At 40.4% G+C, this 15,328-nt stretch overlaps 2 protein-coding genes across 4 annotated transcripts in view; one reads left to right on the top strand and one right to left on the bottom strand.

The window, feature by feature from the left end:
- tmem245 (transmembrane protein 245) overlaps positions 1-1,422 on the top strand; it is a 29,094-nt gene extending 27,672 nt beyond the window's left edge. The window contains exon 18 of the mRNA XM_046834033.1: positions 566-1,422. Within this exon, the coding sequence (XP_046689989.1) occupies positions 566-611 (46 nt within the window). The 3' untranslated portion in view covers positions 612-1,422. The remainder of the gene's footprint in view (positions 1-565) is intronic.
- A 4,282-nt stretch (positions 1,423-5,704) lies between these two features.
- Positions 5,705-15,328, bottom strand: part of galnt1 (UDP-N-acetyl-alpha-D-galactosamine:polypeptide N-acetylgalactosaminyltransferase 1) — a 120,786-nt gene continuing 111,162 nt past the window's right edge. For all 3 annotated transcript variants that reach the window (XM_046834029.1, XM_046834031.1, XM_046834032.1), the window contains 5 exons: positions 13,589-13,769; positions 12,172-12,311; positions 10,947-11,045; positions 10,669-10,803; positions 5,705-5,969 (listed from right to left, as the gene is read on the bottom strand). In XM_046834029.1, the coding sequence (XP_046689985.1) occupies positions 5,823-5,969; positions 10,669-10,803; positions 10,947-11,045; positions 12,172-12,311; positions 13,589-13,769 (702 nt within the window). In that variant the 3' untranslated portion in view covers positions 5,705-5,822. The remainder of the gene's footprint in view (positions 5,970-10,668; positions 10,804-10,946; positions 11,046-12,171; positions 12,312-13,588; positions 13,770-15,328) is intronic.

The raw sequence follows: 15,328 nt of genomic DNA, 5'->3' as shown, positions 1-15,328 counted from the left end.
TCGTTCAGAATCAGATAATAAATAAAACGGAAATAATGTAAGTTATGTATTCTTTCTGTGCGGCCCGGTACCAATTGACCCGGGGGCTGGGTACCAATGACTTAGGGTGTACTCACTTTCGTTGCCAGCTATTGTGACATAATAGCTGTATGCTGAGGACAGTAAATCTGTACTGCTATACAAACTGCACATTGACTACTCTCAAATAATATGTTTTATTTCTATAGTATTGTCCCTTAAGATATACTAAAATGGTTGCTGTAATTTGAGGGGTGTACTTACTTTTGAGAGATACTGTATAAACCAGCCTTTCATTAAGATTTTTTTTTGTTGTGTCACTTTTGCTTCATTGTTCTTGCAGTTTGATACAAATTCAAACCAAAAACCTAATATTGAACTGTACAGGTTTTAATCAGAAAAAATGAAGATCAATTAGGGATTCTGGGAGTTCAATAGGAATGTGTTTATTCTTTCTGTCTCACACACACTAACACACTCATTTCACATGATTGGGTTGCAATTTTACATTGTTGTGGACACAGTACTCACCCTCAGCTTTCTGCAGGTCATTCCTGGACTCTCCTCTGCTGCTGAAAAGAGTGATAGAGTGAAATAAAAAGCCTGATTTGCTTTCCTGGCTGCTCAGCTGTTACTCGGCCTTCACTCACCAAGACTGGAACCTCCTCCAAAAACGGGCTCGGACGTCTCGGCCAATAAAACTGTACCAGGAGGGCGAATGAGCTCCAGATCGGCTCAGAATCAGTGTTGTAAAAAAAAAAAAAGCTATGGAACTCTAATGAAAACAGATTAATAACCTCAGCCTTAACGCTCAGCTTCTAGAGCCTGGGTTCTCTGAGTGCAATATTATTCACACCTAAGAGCAAAGTTCAGTGAGCAGGATCGTCTCATGTCTAGCATAGCAGCTACGACCTCAAATAGCACTCTACATTTGTTAGGGTCGTTGTTTACACGCAGCGTTTGAATGGAAAATCCACCACCGCTACGATTTCACGGTTTTTATTTGTATCGTTAGTACGGTTGCAGTTTCTCATTTGCCTTTTTTTTTTTTAATTTTTAAAAATTTTTGTAATATAATGAGACAGCTTTTACCACCGTGTGTGTTTGTGTGTATTGGCGGTTGCGACTTTCTGATTACTATTATTTAACCGTTAAAAAAAAAAAAGTTTGGCACATATCGTAACTTTATGAGCACTAGTCATGTATGCACTTGTGTGTTCTTGTGTGTCAGGTCATGTTTGTATGTCTTGGTGGGGACCAAGTCCCCACAATTTTAGGAACATACAGTATGGCAGTTTTGAATTTGTGGGGACATTTTGCTGGTTCCTACATGAAACTGATTCCTGCTTTTGTTTAAAAAAAATTTTTAAATGCCATAATTAGCCATTAAATGCCATAATTACATTTGGGTGTAGAATCGCCTTTAATTAATTGCATTAATAATTATATCAATGCAAGGTCCTCATAAGTAATAAGAGAATATGTGGATGTGAGAAAGAGCAACACTTTTGCCTTATCTTCTCTGATTCATTCCTCAGACTACACTAAACATTTCTAACTGATGACTTTGTCAGCAATGTGTGCGCCCATAGAATACATAACAATTTCAGATTCATCATTTTATTTATTTTTCCCTGTCTGCTTTTTGCCCCATACATCATCGTACGTTTTTCTTTTCCTTCAGTCCATTGCAGCAACTCATTTTGATCGACTCGTGCTTTTTTATGCGCTGCTTAATATTAGCGAAGCTCCTGCTCCTAGCTATCAGCAGCAGTGTCATTACTCACGACTGAAGGTTTGCTGATGGTTTAGCGAGTGCAGGAGTAGATGGATAAATGTGATTGAGGGACGTATCGAAGTGTGCAAAGAGAAAAACTGCGAATGCGGGGAAGACCAAAGACTGAGCCATGTCTCGTTCATGTATGCACTATACGGACAAAAGTTTGTGGACACCTGAGCATTAGATTTATATGTAGTTTTTGAACACACCATTTTACATTTAGTTCTATTTTGCAGTTATAATAAGTTCCACTCCTCTGGAAAGATGGTCTACTGGATTTGTGCTTTTGGGGATTTATGCTCATTCAGACTCAAGGGTGTTAGTGAAGTCAGGTACTGATGTAGGTGAGGTGAGGAGGCCTGGGGTGCAGTCAGCGTTCCTATTGATCCCAAAGGTGTTCAATCGGGTTGAGGACAGAGCTCTATATCAGGCAACCCCAACCCATGTAAAGCATATCTTCATAAATTTGTACACAAATCCATTGTCATGCTGGACCATGTTTGGGTCTCCTAGTTTGAAGAGAAATGCTACATCCAATTCAATCGTGTGCCTCTAACTTTGTTTTACAGTTTGGGGAAGAACCACATATGGTTGAGAAAGTCAGGTGTCCTAATACTTTTGTTCTCAGAATGTAGATTAGGTAGAATTTTTCATCGATATGTAGCACTGATGGATAATTATTAGTCTCTTATAACTGAGCTTCTAGTCTGGTATCTTGCTCACTCAGGAGATGAGTTTAATTATGGATTTATGATTAATTTAACAGACCTGGATTGTGTTGAAAAGGTTTTCTTTTTGAATAGCGTCCAGCCATTTATATATATATAGATCATTTATTTATATTTTTGTTTTACTTCATTATACTACTCTATTAAAAATGTAATTTAAATTTTTTTGTCTTGATTCCTTATTTCCCCAAACACAGTGGTCATCTTCTTGGTCAAAAATGCCTAAATATCTATCAAACCTCTGAATATTTTATGAAAACCCCTCTTTTTCAGTCTGCCCTTGTTTGCCGAGCTGACCTTTACGCCCTGTGAAGGTCACATGACCTGTAACCCGACCCACCATCCCAGCCATCAGAGATCTGTCAGAGCAGCGAGTGGAAGATTGAAATCGATTGTTTTTCAGCCTTCCACAATTACAATGAACAGAGCTATCGACTTGCCTTTTTTTTTTTATCTGTCTTGAGATCTATCTGTATTCCTCCTTCATGGCCAGCTTCTCTCGCTCTTGTGTGTCACTTGTGTGTGTGTGTGTGTCTCTCTGACTGCCTGGCTCTTTCAACCTGATGGCTTCATCAGAGTGCTCGCTCATCTGTTAAATGAAATAAAAACAACGTGAGCTGCCTTATTCGATCATAAACACCACAGTACAGTAAATGTGTACTGCAATACAAGCTGCACATTGACTAAAATATATCCAAGTTTATATGTATGTATGTGTGTGTGTATATATATATTTCTATATATCTCGAAAGCTCGATAGACAGACAGATCGACCACTAATCGAAACAAGTTCAAAACAGTGCTTTACCCTGATTGGTGGCTTGGTAACGTTTTTATCCACTAATAAATAAAAATGAACGACCGATTTCACAAAATGTAGTTGAGTAAAGAGTAAAATGTTTGACTTTCCAATGTAGTGAAGTTCAAGGCAAAGTCTCCCCAAATTGAAATACTTCAGTAAAGTACAGATACATGGAAAAAAAAAACACAGTAACTAATTACATTTACTTTGTTACCGTCTACTCAATCTAGTATGATGATTGGCGTGTTCATTGTTTCTTATACTTCAGCATTCAATATCCAATAAATATTACAACAAAACCCAATGAAATCCTGTATAACGTGCGTGTTTGTGTTCCTCTTCCCTTTTCTTCTCTACTCCCCCATCTAACCTCTTCCTTTCTCTCTTCTCCTCCCCTCTCCCCCCTCTCTCCTCTTCCCTTCTCCTCTCCTTTGTGTGTGTGTGTGTGTGTGTGTGTGTGTAGAAGTATAGACGATGGCACAGCCGATCTGCTGGACTGTAAACGTTCTGTTTATTTCTCCAGCCTGTGGATCAAGCTCTGTGTGCTGTGACCTGTCAATCATCAGGCCACACCATCGTTCAGGTTAAAAGAAAAGAAAAAGAAAAAAAAAAGGGGGGGGGGGTCTATCTGACTGTTAGAAACACTGACACACATGCTGTACTCGCACGCACTCACACACATGCACACACCCCTCTGCAGAGATGACACCCGGTCACATCACACGAAGGGGAAAAAAAAAAAAACTCTGTAAACTCTAGTTGTCCATGAGGGACTGAAGGAGTGGGATGATGGGTAGATCTCTCTGATGCCCCTCTCTGACCATTTTTTGGGGGTGGGAAAAAAAAAAACTAAAAAACTTCTGCTTGCAGTTTATCCGGATTACGGAAGGTGAAAATGCAGAGAGAGGACGAGTCTGTCTTTCACATCCACAGTCAGTGCCGAGCAGCATTCTCTCTCTTTTTTTTCTTCTCTTTATCGCAGCCTCCAGAGCAAAGTACAGACAAAACATGAACATGATTTCACAAAGCGATATAAAAAGTCAATTAAAGGAATGAGAAGTGTAAAATAAATGTATGCTAGCTGAATCTCTTTTGGCCTTTGCATGGGTTAAAAAAACAACAAAAAAAGTGTGCACACATGCATGTGTGTGTGTGTGTGTGTGTGTGGGTGTGAATAAATTTAAATACAAGATCTACACACACATAAAACATTACCGATTTCCATACAGGAAAAGTGTGCACACAATATGTGATACACGATATGTGTGCACACAAACACACACACTTACATACACACAGAGAAAGGCTAAGCCCTTGAATTTGTAATTGATGTACCATTTGACAACACGCTAACTTCCTGAACGAATCCCCGTGCTAATGCGTGACGTCGATCCTGGTAACCAGAGCCGCTTCACAGCAGACGAAGGTGAAATTCTGGATTAACCCACATATGGGCAGTGTCTATGTGTCTATTTGTTAGCATTAAACAAACAAAACAACAACAACAAAAAAAAAACAACAGAAACTGCAACTAAACTACATATACTTAGTCAAAATTCAAGGAATGACTCTTGGTATCCTTTGTTGAAAAAAAAAAAAAAAAAAATATATATATATATATATATATATATATATATATATATATATATATATATATATATATATATATATATATATATATATATATATATAAAACAGATGATTCTACATGAATTCGTGGTTAGAGCAGTCGCCCTGTTTGTTGTTTACTAATCTAATATTGTTCTTTTTCTTCATCTCTTTGGGTATTTTTTTTTTATTTGACTGACAGACAATTGAAGTCGTAGACGTCCATCGCTTCTACTGTATGCTGACCAATCAGAGAACAGATCACGAAAAGCAGCTACTGATGTATAGAAATCTGAATGTGCCCGAAGCTTGTGAGAGACTTAAATAAAAAGCTACAGTGTAGCCACATAGAGTTTCTCTCTGTCTCAGCAACACACACACACACACACACACACACACACACACACACACACACACACGCGCACACGTGCACATGCACACGATATTCTGATATTCTAAAAAGGAGGCAACTGGTAAACATCACCAAATCACCCTCCGCTCCTTAAAGGAAGACAAGGCCACGGATCCTAAGTTTCTCTGCGTAAAATAGAGTCTCTTCTTCTTCATTTCTCTCTCTCTCTCCCTCCATCTCGCTGTGGGTGTCAGTTTCAGGTGGAGTGATGGGGAGATTCATGTACATGTGTATGTCTGTTAGTTTGGCTCTGCCGTAAGACCACACCGTCGGGACGTGAAAGGATAGCGCAGAGAGATCGTCCGCCTTTTTCCCTCCCTCCCAAACACCCCCCACCCTACCCCACCCCACCCCCTCCCTGGCTCTCTCTGTCCTTTTCTTCTCTTTAGCACCAGAGCTGGTGTAAAAAGTGTGTCCATCCGTCGCTCTCTCTCTCTCTCTCTCTGCATACGTCCTCATGTGCGTGCGCTGTGCTCAGAAGATTTCGGGCAGTGTCACGTTGCGTAGGAGCCACTGTTGCGAGCGGCTGCCGCTGCAGTCCCTGACGCTCGGCACCTGGCTGTCGTCCTCCGACGCTTTATCCAGACACTGATTGCTGTTCACATGCACCAGGGTGAGCTTCTGCAGAAGGGAGAGAGAGAGAGAGAGAGTGAGAGAGAAAGAGAGAGAGAGAGATAGAGAGAGAGAGAGAGAGAGAGTGTCAGTCCTCATACTTTATTGTAACCTTTATTGTAATGGCTACTGATTGGGCATTACATTATGACCACCGGCCTAATATTGTGTTGGTCCCCTTTTTGCAGTCCTGACCCATCAAGCATCAACAGCATTAACCTCTTCAGCAATGTGAGCTACAGGAGCTCTGTTGGACCACACGGACCACCCTTCGCTTGCCACGTGCATCAGTGAGCCATTGCAGCTTATGACCCTGTCGCTGTTTCACCACTGTTACTTCCTTGGACCACTTGTGATAGATACTGACCACTACCGACCAGGAACATACCACAAGAGCTGCAGTTTTGGAGATGCTCTGACCCAGTCATCTAGACATCACAATTTGGTCCTTGTCAAACTCGCTCAAATATTTATGCCCGCTCGTTTTTTTTCTGCTTCCAACACACAGACTTTGAGGCCAAAATTTTCACGTGCTACATAATACATCCCACTAACAGGTGCCATGATGACGAGATGAACCGTGTTATTCACTTCACCAGTCATGATGTTATAATGTCATAATGTTATGCCTGATTGGTGTTTGTACATGCATTCTATATGTCTGTAAGACATATATTTATGTATCCAGGCTTTGGCAGTACTAAATGTTAATATTGTTCAATGAAGCACCTTTGGAACTTTTCAAAGAGAAAATATTTTATTTTATTTTTACAGAAAAGTTTGGATATTCATTATTAATAGTAAACATGAGCTCCTCTGAAATCCCACGAGTCCGACACAGTGATACACTGAGTGATGTGTTTTTGCTAGAGCGAGAGAGCGCGAGCGAGACAGAGAGAGCGAGACAGAGAGAGCGAGAGATGGCAAGAGAAAGAAAGAAAGAGGTGCTGAGAAAGAGAGAGATATTGTGTGAGAGTGAGAGAGATTGTGAGAGAGAGAGAGAGAGAGAGAGAGAGAGCGGCGAGAAACATGTGCGCACTTGTGTGTGTGTGTGTGTGTGTGTGTGTGAGAGAGAGAGTGATGTTAAGAGAAAGAGAGAAAAAGAGAAAGAGAGCGAGACAGGAGAAAGAGATGCTAAGAGAAAGAAGGAAAAGAGAAAGAGAGAGGTGTTGAAAATGAGAGACGGTATGAGAGAGAGGGCGGGAGAGAGAGAGAGAGAGAGAGAGAGAGAGAGAGAGAGAGAGAAAGATGTATGAGAGTGAGAGGGATTTTATGAGAGGAAGGGATGGTGAAAAAGAGAGAAAGAGATGGAAGGAGAGAGAGGTAGACAGAAACGTGTGTGTGTGTGTGTGTGTGTGTGTGTGTTTGTACTGCACAGAGTTAAATATGTGATTAGTTTAATCAATGGCAGTGTGAAAACAGGTCATATAAACACACCAGGGCTGTGCGTGTGTGTGTGCGCGTGTGTGTGGGCGTGTGTGGGCGCACAACGTGAACTCTGATAGAAAGTCAGTTTCGATTTATGGCCTGTATTTATTCTCACGTTCATGATCACGCAGAATGTAAGGAAACTCCGTGCTGTCTAACCTTGTGAGATTTCTGTACCTTGAATCTAGACTTAGATAGTTACCATAGAAACAAACCCTACTTTGCCAGCTGCCTTTACCGAATGAATCTTAGTTACAGGGCTTGAGGTGAACGGAGCAACTTTTTTCCTCAATCATTTCTTTCAGTTGGAATAGGACCTGAAAAAAAAACGATTTCACATTGGACTTCGCAATCTGTTTGATTGTCGGCGTTCCGAGGCCACGAAGGGGCGGTGATACCTGTGAGCGTGTACTTGAGCAGGCGAGATTTCCATTTGTAACGTCAGTCACAGCTACGCATTCTCCGAATGCCCTTTATTTCCTGCTTTCTACAGAGTAACATCCGTAACAAATTAGAGCAAGATGAATCACGATTTGACCATGTGTTTTTTGTTTTTTCGGAGAAAAACTAGAAAAGGCTGCAAAATATGGACCTGGTCTATTTCTTCCAAACTGTTTCTTTTTTGAGGTGGTCATTGTAACAACTAGAGGATACAAGAAACACACAACTTACAAGACTTTCTTGCTTACTGGAATCCCACATGGTTACCTTATAGCTTTTTCTGCCTCGAATATTTAGTACGAGGGGAAACGCGTGTTGATATTAATGATATTACTGATATCTACAGAAGACTTTAAGTGCAGTACGGCGATGAGACACTCCGCAGTAAGACATTTGAATGGCGTAAACGTTTTGAAGATGGCCATGGGTCCGTCTCTGTCACGCTCCAGGTCGTGGTGGTTCCCTGATGACCGGCGTCCTACGGTGTAGCCATGGCCAAAATAATCGCAATGATTTGCACTGGTCATCTTTCAAAACAAATCATATGGCATTGTAAGGAATTCTGGAAACCAGAAACCAAAGTAAGAACAGACTTATTGAAAGTAAATTTAAAGTGGGGTACTGTAGGTGGGGTGGTAGCTTAGTGGTTAATACATTAGACTTTGGGTCCAATGGTCATGAGTTCAAATCTCAGCCACACCAAGCTTCCGCTGCTGGGCCCCAGAGCAAAGCCCCTAACCGCATAACTGCTCAGCTGTATGAACGAGATAAATGCAAGTCGCTCTGGACAAGGGTGTCTGCCAAATGAGGTAAATGTAATGAAAGCCACTCAAGGGTTTCCCTTTTATTCCTAAAAAGAGTACTTGCCCTTTCTCACTACTCCTGATTACTCCAGAAATGAGAAAAACTAGACACTCATTTCCTCCTAAAGGAATTCGTAGTGGGAGGTGATATTTAGTTCATGCTGATATTGCTCAAACTCTTTTAAGTGAAAACTAGATTTCTAGACTAATCCAGCACCTCGTAAATGCCCCATATTTTTCCACCATGTAAACAAGCGTGCTGTAAAACGCATTAGGTTTTCAAAATTTCAGTACAAAATAAATATCGGAATATCAAATGGATATCAGGAGGATTTTTTCACCGCAAGTGTGCAATGAAAACTCATCAAATATAAAACATTATCTGCACTAAGAAAACTCTACAAACACACACACACACACACACACACCAAGTGATGGTAATTTATGCTAAAAGATGCAGCTGAGGTAGTTGCTTTGACAAGTGATCTTTGTCACTCTACCTCCCACTCTCTCAGTCCCTTCTTTCTTCTCTTTCGCCCCCCCTTCCTCTCTTTCATTTTCTTTTTCTCTCTCACTCCCCCTTCCCTCTCTTTCCCCCCTCTTAGTTTCTAAAACAGACCTTATATCAGCAGTGAATAGCCTAAACCAGGATCCAGTTCCACTCATTCGCCCCTAACAACCTCAGGCATGATGCCAGAGTGATGGAGATGAGGAGGAGGAGGAGGAGGAGAAGAAGCAGCGATTAGAGTGACGTTTTCACAAACCGGGGATGACTTCAGCAGAGCGTTCCTCACAATGACTCTGCTCTGCTCTCTCTATCTATCTGCACAGTGCAGCATGGAGTACACTCACTGAACATCAGCGAGGCATTTAAACTGAGTGACAGACGTCTAAGTACCACGTCCCTACACACACTATTAAGTGTGTGTGTGTGTGTGTGTGTGTGTGTGTATGTGTAAAATGTTAATAAAACTGCATTACAAAAAAACAAAACAACAAAAAAAAAAACAATGCAGGTCAGCATTAGCAGGACATCAGAAGGTGTCTGGGGCATTTAGCTAGTTACTACGTTACCGTTATGTGGGTCTTTGCTATTGCAGGTGGTTGCTATATCAGTCTGGGTGGTTATTATGGTATGACATGCAACTGCTAATGATTGTTGCTGAGGTGTTGCTGTAGTATGACAGGTGTTGCTCTAAGGTTGGCATGGCATTCCAAGTGGTTGCTAGGGTGGTTACCAGGTGCATGGTATGTCAACCCCCGATAGTTGCTAGGATGTTACTAGTTGCTTGCTAAGGCATTGCAAGAGGTTGCTAAGGTGTTGCTAGGGCATCGCTATGGTGTTACGGATGGTTGCTAGGCAAATGATTAACAGGATTTCAATTCTAGCTGTTCCAGGGGCTTAGTTACGTTTAAACTTATGGCATTTGGCAGACATTCTGCATGGATATATATATATATATATACCAATAGATATATCGACCAATCCTTCGAACCCGTGATTCGGCTCACACACGTCAGAAATGTTCTGCGTGAATCTCGAAATGGCTCAACTTGTATTTACAGTGGTGGATAGTAAAAATGTCATTCATTACTGTACAGCGTTCAGCAAGCAGAACATTATGAGAGGATTAAATGATGTAAGAAACTCCTGAATCCAACTGGCCACAACACCCGTGACCTTATTTGCGTGGTTTTTTTTTTTTTTTTTTTTAAGTAGTTGAAAAGGAGGATTTGGACTCATGATCGTTTTAAAAGATATCAATCGGTGTTTGACACATTAAAATCATTCTATGAATAAATTGGTGTTCTAAGAGTAACATTAGTCTTTTCACATAAACTGAGTTGATTGTGTGTCAAAAATGATAATAGGAACATTATAGCCACAATAGATCATAGTACATTTGAAGGCAAATACTTCATAGGGAGCACTTTTACGTTTAATGGAGAAATATTTGATCTACTGTATCTCTACTTCAACTCATGTATATGTTCTTCGTCCACCACTGTGTATTTACGAGGGCACACGCACTCACCAGTGGATCGTACTCCCACAGCTGGTTGCCTTTCAGGTGATGGCACTTAAGCATCATTACCGGCCCGTTCAGTTTGGACACATCTAGACACAGGTCGTCTGTTCGGATCTCCTTATTGGCTGTGTAAGAGAAAACCTGCAAACACATCACATCACACACACACACACACACACACACACACACACACACATACACATACATACATTGATCAGATTGTTTGTGCGACAGGGTAATGATGAAATGATGATAGAGGGAGAGAGGAAGAGAACTGTCCTGACCTGGTTGCCTCCCATGCCATGACAATTGAAGATGCCCACTTTTTCATTCTCTTTCCGTGCCATGTTGTCCAGACACTGGTTCGTCTCCACGTTACGGATCTGCAATATTCGCAGACACGTTATAAACACGTTATAAACTCTAGCTGTAGTGAAATGAAACACGCACGGCTGCATTGTCAGAGCTGGCACATTGAGGAACAACATTTCTACACGAGCTTCGATCTCTACAGATGTAAATAAATGTGTTCACTGCTGGCCTTCTGTCAAATATAAACATGAATAATTACAGAAACACATTCACACACCAGCAGGGGAGTGTATACACACTGAGAGACACATCAGCCACTGGCACACACTAGCTCAATGTATATGCATGCATACACACACAAGCAAAATTACATGTATATACACACTGCATGTATTCACATATACATAGCCACACACACAGACATGCACATTCTATACTCACACACACACACATACACACACAAAACAACACAAACACATAAATTAAGCACGCAAACACAGACACACCCACACACACAAACACACAAATACACAGATGTTTAATCTGTATTTTGCCAAATGTTTCTCTCAGTACGGAACATTTTGCACTCTTTCTTGGCCACACCCCCTCTCAACACATCCCACTGTGATTGGCTATCATCTGCGCTGATACAACACCCGTCTGTGTGTGAGGCTTCCTGTCACCCACGTGAAAATAAACGAGACACGACAGTCAGGGGGCTAAAGGGTGTCTGTTTGACAGCGTAGGGCAACCACAAACACGAGTGATGGACAAACGAGTGTCAGCTGAAGAAAGAGAGAAGGCATTGCACGTCCCTGACAATGCACGTTTTCTTCATGAGGAAGAGAGAAAAGGAGAGATGTGTACGTGAGCTAGAGAGGACAGAGACAGACTGATAGAATGCAGAGAGAGAGAGAGAGAGAGAGAGAGAGAGAGAGAGAAAGATGAGTCCTAGTAGAATACTAATAATCTAATAATAAAGGAGAGAGATGAGAAGTCTATATTTGCCTCTCACTTTCACTTCTCATTTCTTCCTCACACACACACACACACACAGACACACACACACAGAACCACACACACACACACACGTACTGGGAATATTTTAAATACAGTTTTAGAGATGTGTCATATTGCATTGATAGCAGGGTCCTATGTGTGTGTGGGTGTGTGTTTGTGTGTGTATGCGTGTGTTACCTCTCCCAAGGAGTAGTAGTGGCGTGGAATTTGTGAATCGGGATAGATGTTCTCCAGGTACCAGGAGAATGGCTTACACTGCAGCTTCTGTCTCAACGCAGACCTAGACGAGACATCGCCGTAGTCCACCTTCGTCACTCCTACACACACACACACACACACACACACACACACACACACACACACACACACACACACACGCAATCAGAAACACAGCATAGCAAGTTACTAGGGGTGTAATGGTACACACAATCCACGGTTCGATACGTACCTCGATATTTAAGTCACGGTTGCGTTCAATTTCGGTTGGGGGGAAAAAATTTGAACATTTGTGAACATCAACAGTTTTTAAAACAATTTTAAATCAAATGCCTGCTTAGTTAAATAATATATAAATATTTTACAACATTTTATTATAATATATATATTATAAAATAAATCTAATTAATTCAATACACTTTTTTATTATATTAATGAAATTTCAAACCTGATTAAATAGGCACAAATTTTTCTAAAGACATGTTCTACTTATTTCAGCATACTTTCACATGTGTTCTTATTCCCTCCATCCTTCATTCATTCTCTCCCTTGATATGCAGAATTGTCAGAATTTTCTCCTGAGAAATTCTTGAAGCTGGACATCGAACGCTAAAGAATCCATATCGCTAGAATTATCGATGACCAGGAAGTGGCCACGGTTTCACGCATGTGCAAAACAGCGCGCTACAAATCGTATTTCCGGTACAGCGTGAGAACAGTGACACTACGCCAACTCTAGTTTCTATTTTTATTAGGTTCCGCAGCTAAAAAAGATTTTGTGCACCGAATCGAAACGTGTACCGTTACACCCCTACTAGTTACAAAAAAAAAAATTTTTGTAATAAAAAAAAACACGTTTAATAAAGGGTCATTTTCTTTAAGCACAGCCAGTCAAGATCTCATCTGAATGACACACACACACACACACACACACACACAGACAGAGTGCAATGGGAAACATTGACAAGGACATTAATATCCATTATGTTCCATTTTTGTGTCAATAAAGCTTTTCCACCCAAGAGCACTGACAATACAAATACCCTAATACCCCTGAGAAAACCCGAGAGAGCATGGGTAAAGTGTGTATGTCAAAGAGGGAGAGAACGAGTGAGATTGTGTGCGAGAGAGAGAGAGAGAGAGAGCGAGAGCGAGAGAGAGAGAGAGAGAGAGAGAGAGAAGGCAGGCAGGCTGAGAGAAAGACAGGTCGATAAGGAGAGAGAGAACGTTCCCGTGTGGGGGTATTCTGTTCATGTGTGTGTGTGTGTGTGTGTGTGTGTGTGTGTGTGTGTGTGAGAGAGACAGAGAGAGAGAGAGAGAGAGAGAGAGAGAGAGAGAGAGAGAGAGAGATGGCTTGGTGTAATTGTGTGGAACTCACCAGGTGAAATGATGTAGAAGAAATTCTTAAACTCATCCATCCACACCTCAGCCAGGCGCCTATTGTTCTTGTTGATGATCTGGCCGGTGCCCCCAGGGAACGTATACGGCGTTGCCTTGCGGAAAACGTGTCCCACGTGAGAACACGTCACGATCTCCAGCGTCCCACCGCACTGCCAGATCTGAGGACAGACATAAACACCTCCTTTAAATAACTGAATCACACGTTTAAAGTCCCAAATCATGCAGGAGTAAAAACACAGGGCTGAGCTTCTCCTAACTGTAGAATAGTGATGAGGAGCTGAAAACAGAAAAAGAAGAAGAAGACAGAGAAATAAAAAGGAAGAGAGAGAGAGAGAGAGAGAGAGAGAGAGAGAGAGAGAGAGAGAGAGAGAGAGAGAGAGAGAAAGGGAAAAAGAGAGAGTGAAAGAGAGGCTTTCATCAGTGTAAGTGGAAAAATTCAGATAGCCAGCTTAAATGTGACCTGAATAAAGAAGTTCTGGCAAAAAAAAAAAAAAATGCAGAAGCAATTTGACCTTCGCCTGAACAACTGCAAAAAAAAAAAAAAGAAGAAGAAAAATCAAACTCAAATCAATCTCATTTCATTTCAGATATGCAACTTTATCCTTTTATTGCAGCACATCCTCCTGTTCTCGCATGTCAATACTAAGAGTGCAACATGAAAATTTATACAAAAGAAAGAGACAGACATTTGAACGAAAGAAAGAAAAGAAAGAAAGAAAGAAAGAAAGAAAGAAAGAAAGAAAGAAAGAAAGAAAGAAAGAGAGACAGACATTTAAAAAAAAGAAAGAAATAAAGACAGACAAACAGACAGACACAAATGTATACAAAAGAAAGTAAGAAAAATACAGAAATTTTAAACAAAAGAAATAAAGAAAAGAAAGAGACAGACATTTAAACAAAAGAAAGAAAGTAAGAAAGAAAGAAAGAAAGAAGAAATTTAAACAAAAGAAAAGAAAGAAAGAAAGAAAGAAAGAAAGAAAGAAAGAAAGAACGATCGAAAGAAAGAAAGAATGAATGAAAGATCGAAAGAAAGAAAAAAAAGAAAGAAAGAAAGAAAGAAAGATCGAAAGAAAGAAAGAATGAATGAAAGATCGAAGAAAGAAAGAAAGAAAGAAAGAAAGAAAGAAAGAAAGAAAGAAGATCGAAAGAAAGAAAGGAAGAAAGAAAGATAGAAAGAAAGAAAGAAAGAAAGAAAGAAAGAAAGAAAGAAAGAAAGAAGAAATTTAAACAAAAGAAAAGAAAGAAAGAAAGAAAGAAAGAAAGAAAGAAAGAAAGAAAGAAAGAAAGAAAGAAAGAAAGAAAGAAAGAAAGAATGAATGAAAGATCGAAAGAAAGAAAGAAAGAAAGAAAGAAGATCGAAAGAAAGAAAGGAAGAAAGAAAGATAGAAAGAAAGAAAGAAAGAAAGAAAGAAAGAAAGAAAGAAAGAAAGAAAGATCGAAAGAAAGAAAGAAAGAAAGAAAGAAAGAAAGAAAGAAAGAAAGAAAGAAAGAAAGAAAGAAAGAAAGAAAGAAAGAAAGAAAGAAAGAGAGGTTTAATAATAATATCAGCACAGATCAGGTTTGTTCACAATTATTTCCATATCCACTCTTCTGGGAAGGCTAGAGTCTAGATTTTGTGGTGTGGCTGTGAGGGTTTGTGATCGCTCAGCTATAAGAGCATTAGTTACAGTAGGTCAGCGCTCTGATGTTAAATGAGGAGGTCTGTAACTCGGCCAGT

Source organism: Silurus meridionalis, chromosome 21 (genome assembly GCF_014805685.1).
Source record: "Silurus meridionalis isolate SWU-2019-XX chromosome 21, ASM1480568v1, whole genome shotgun sequence".
Classification (NCBI taxonomy): domain Eukaryota; kingdom Metazoa; phylum Chordata; class Actinopteri; order Siluriformes; family Siluridae; genus Silurus; species Silurus meridionalis.
The sequence above is the reverse complement of the archived record's forward strand: the minus strand, read 5'-3'. Positions and strand labels throughout refer to the sequence as shown.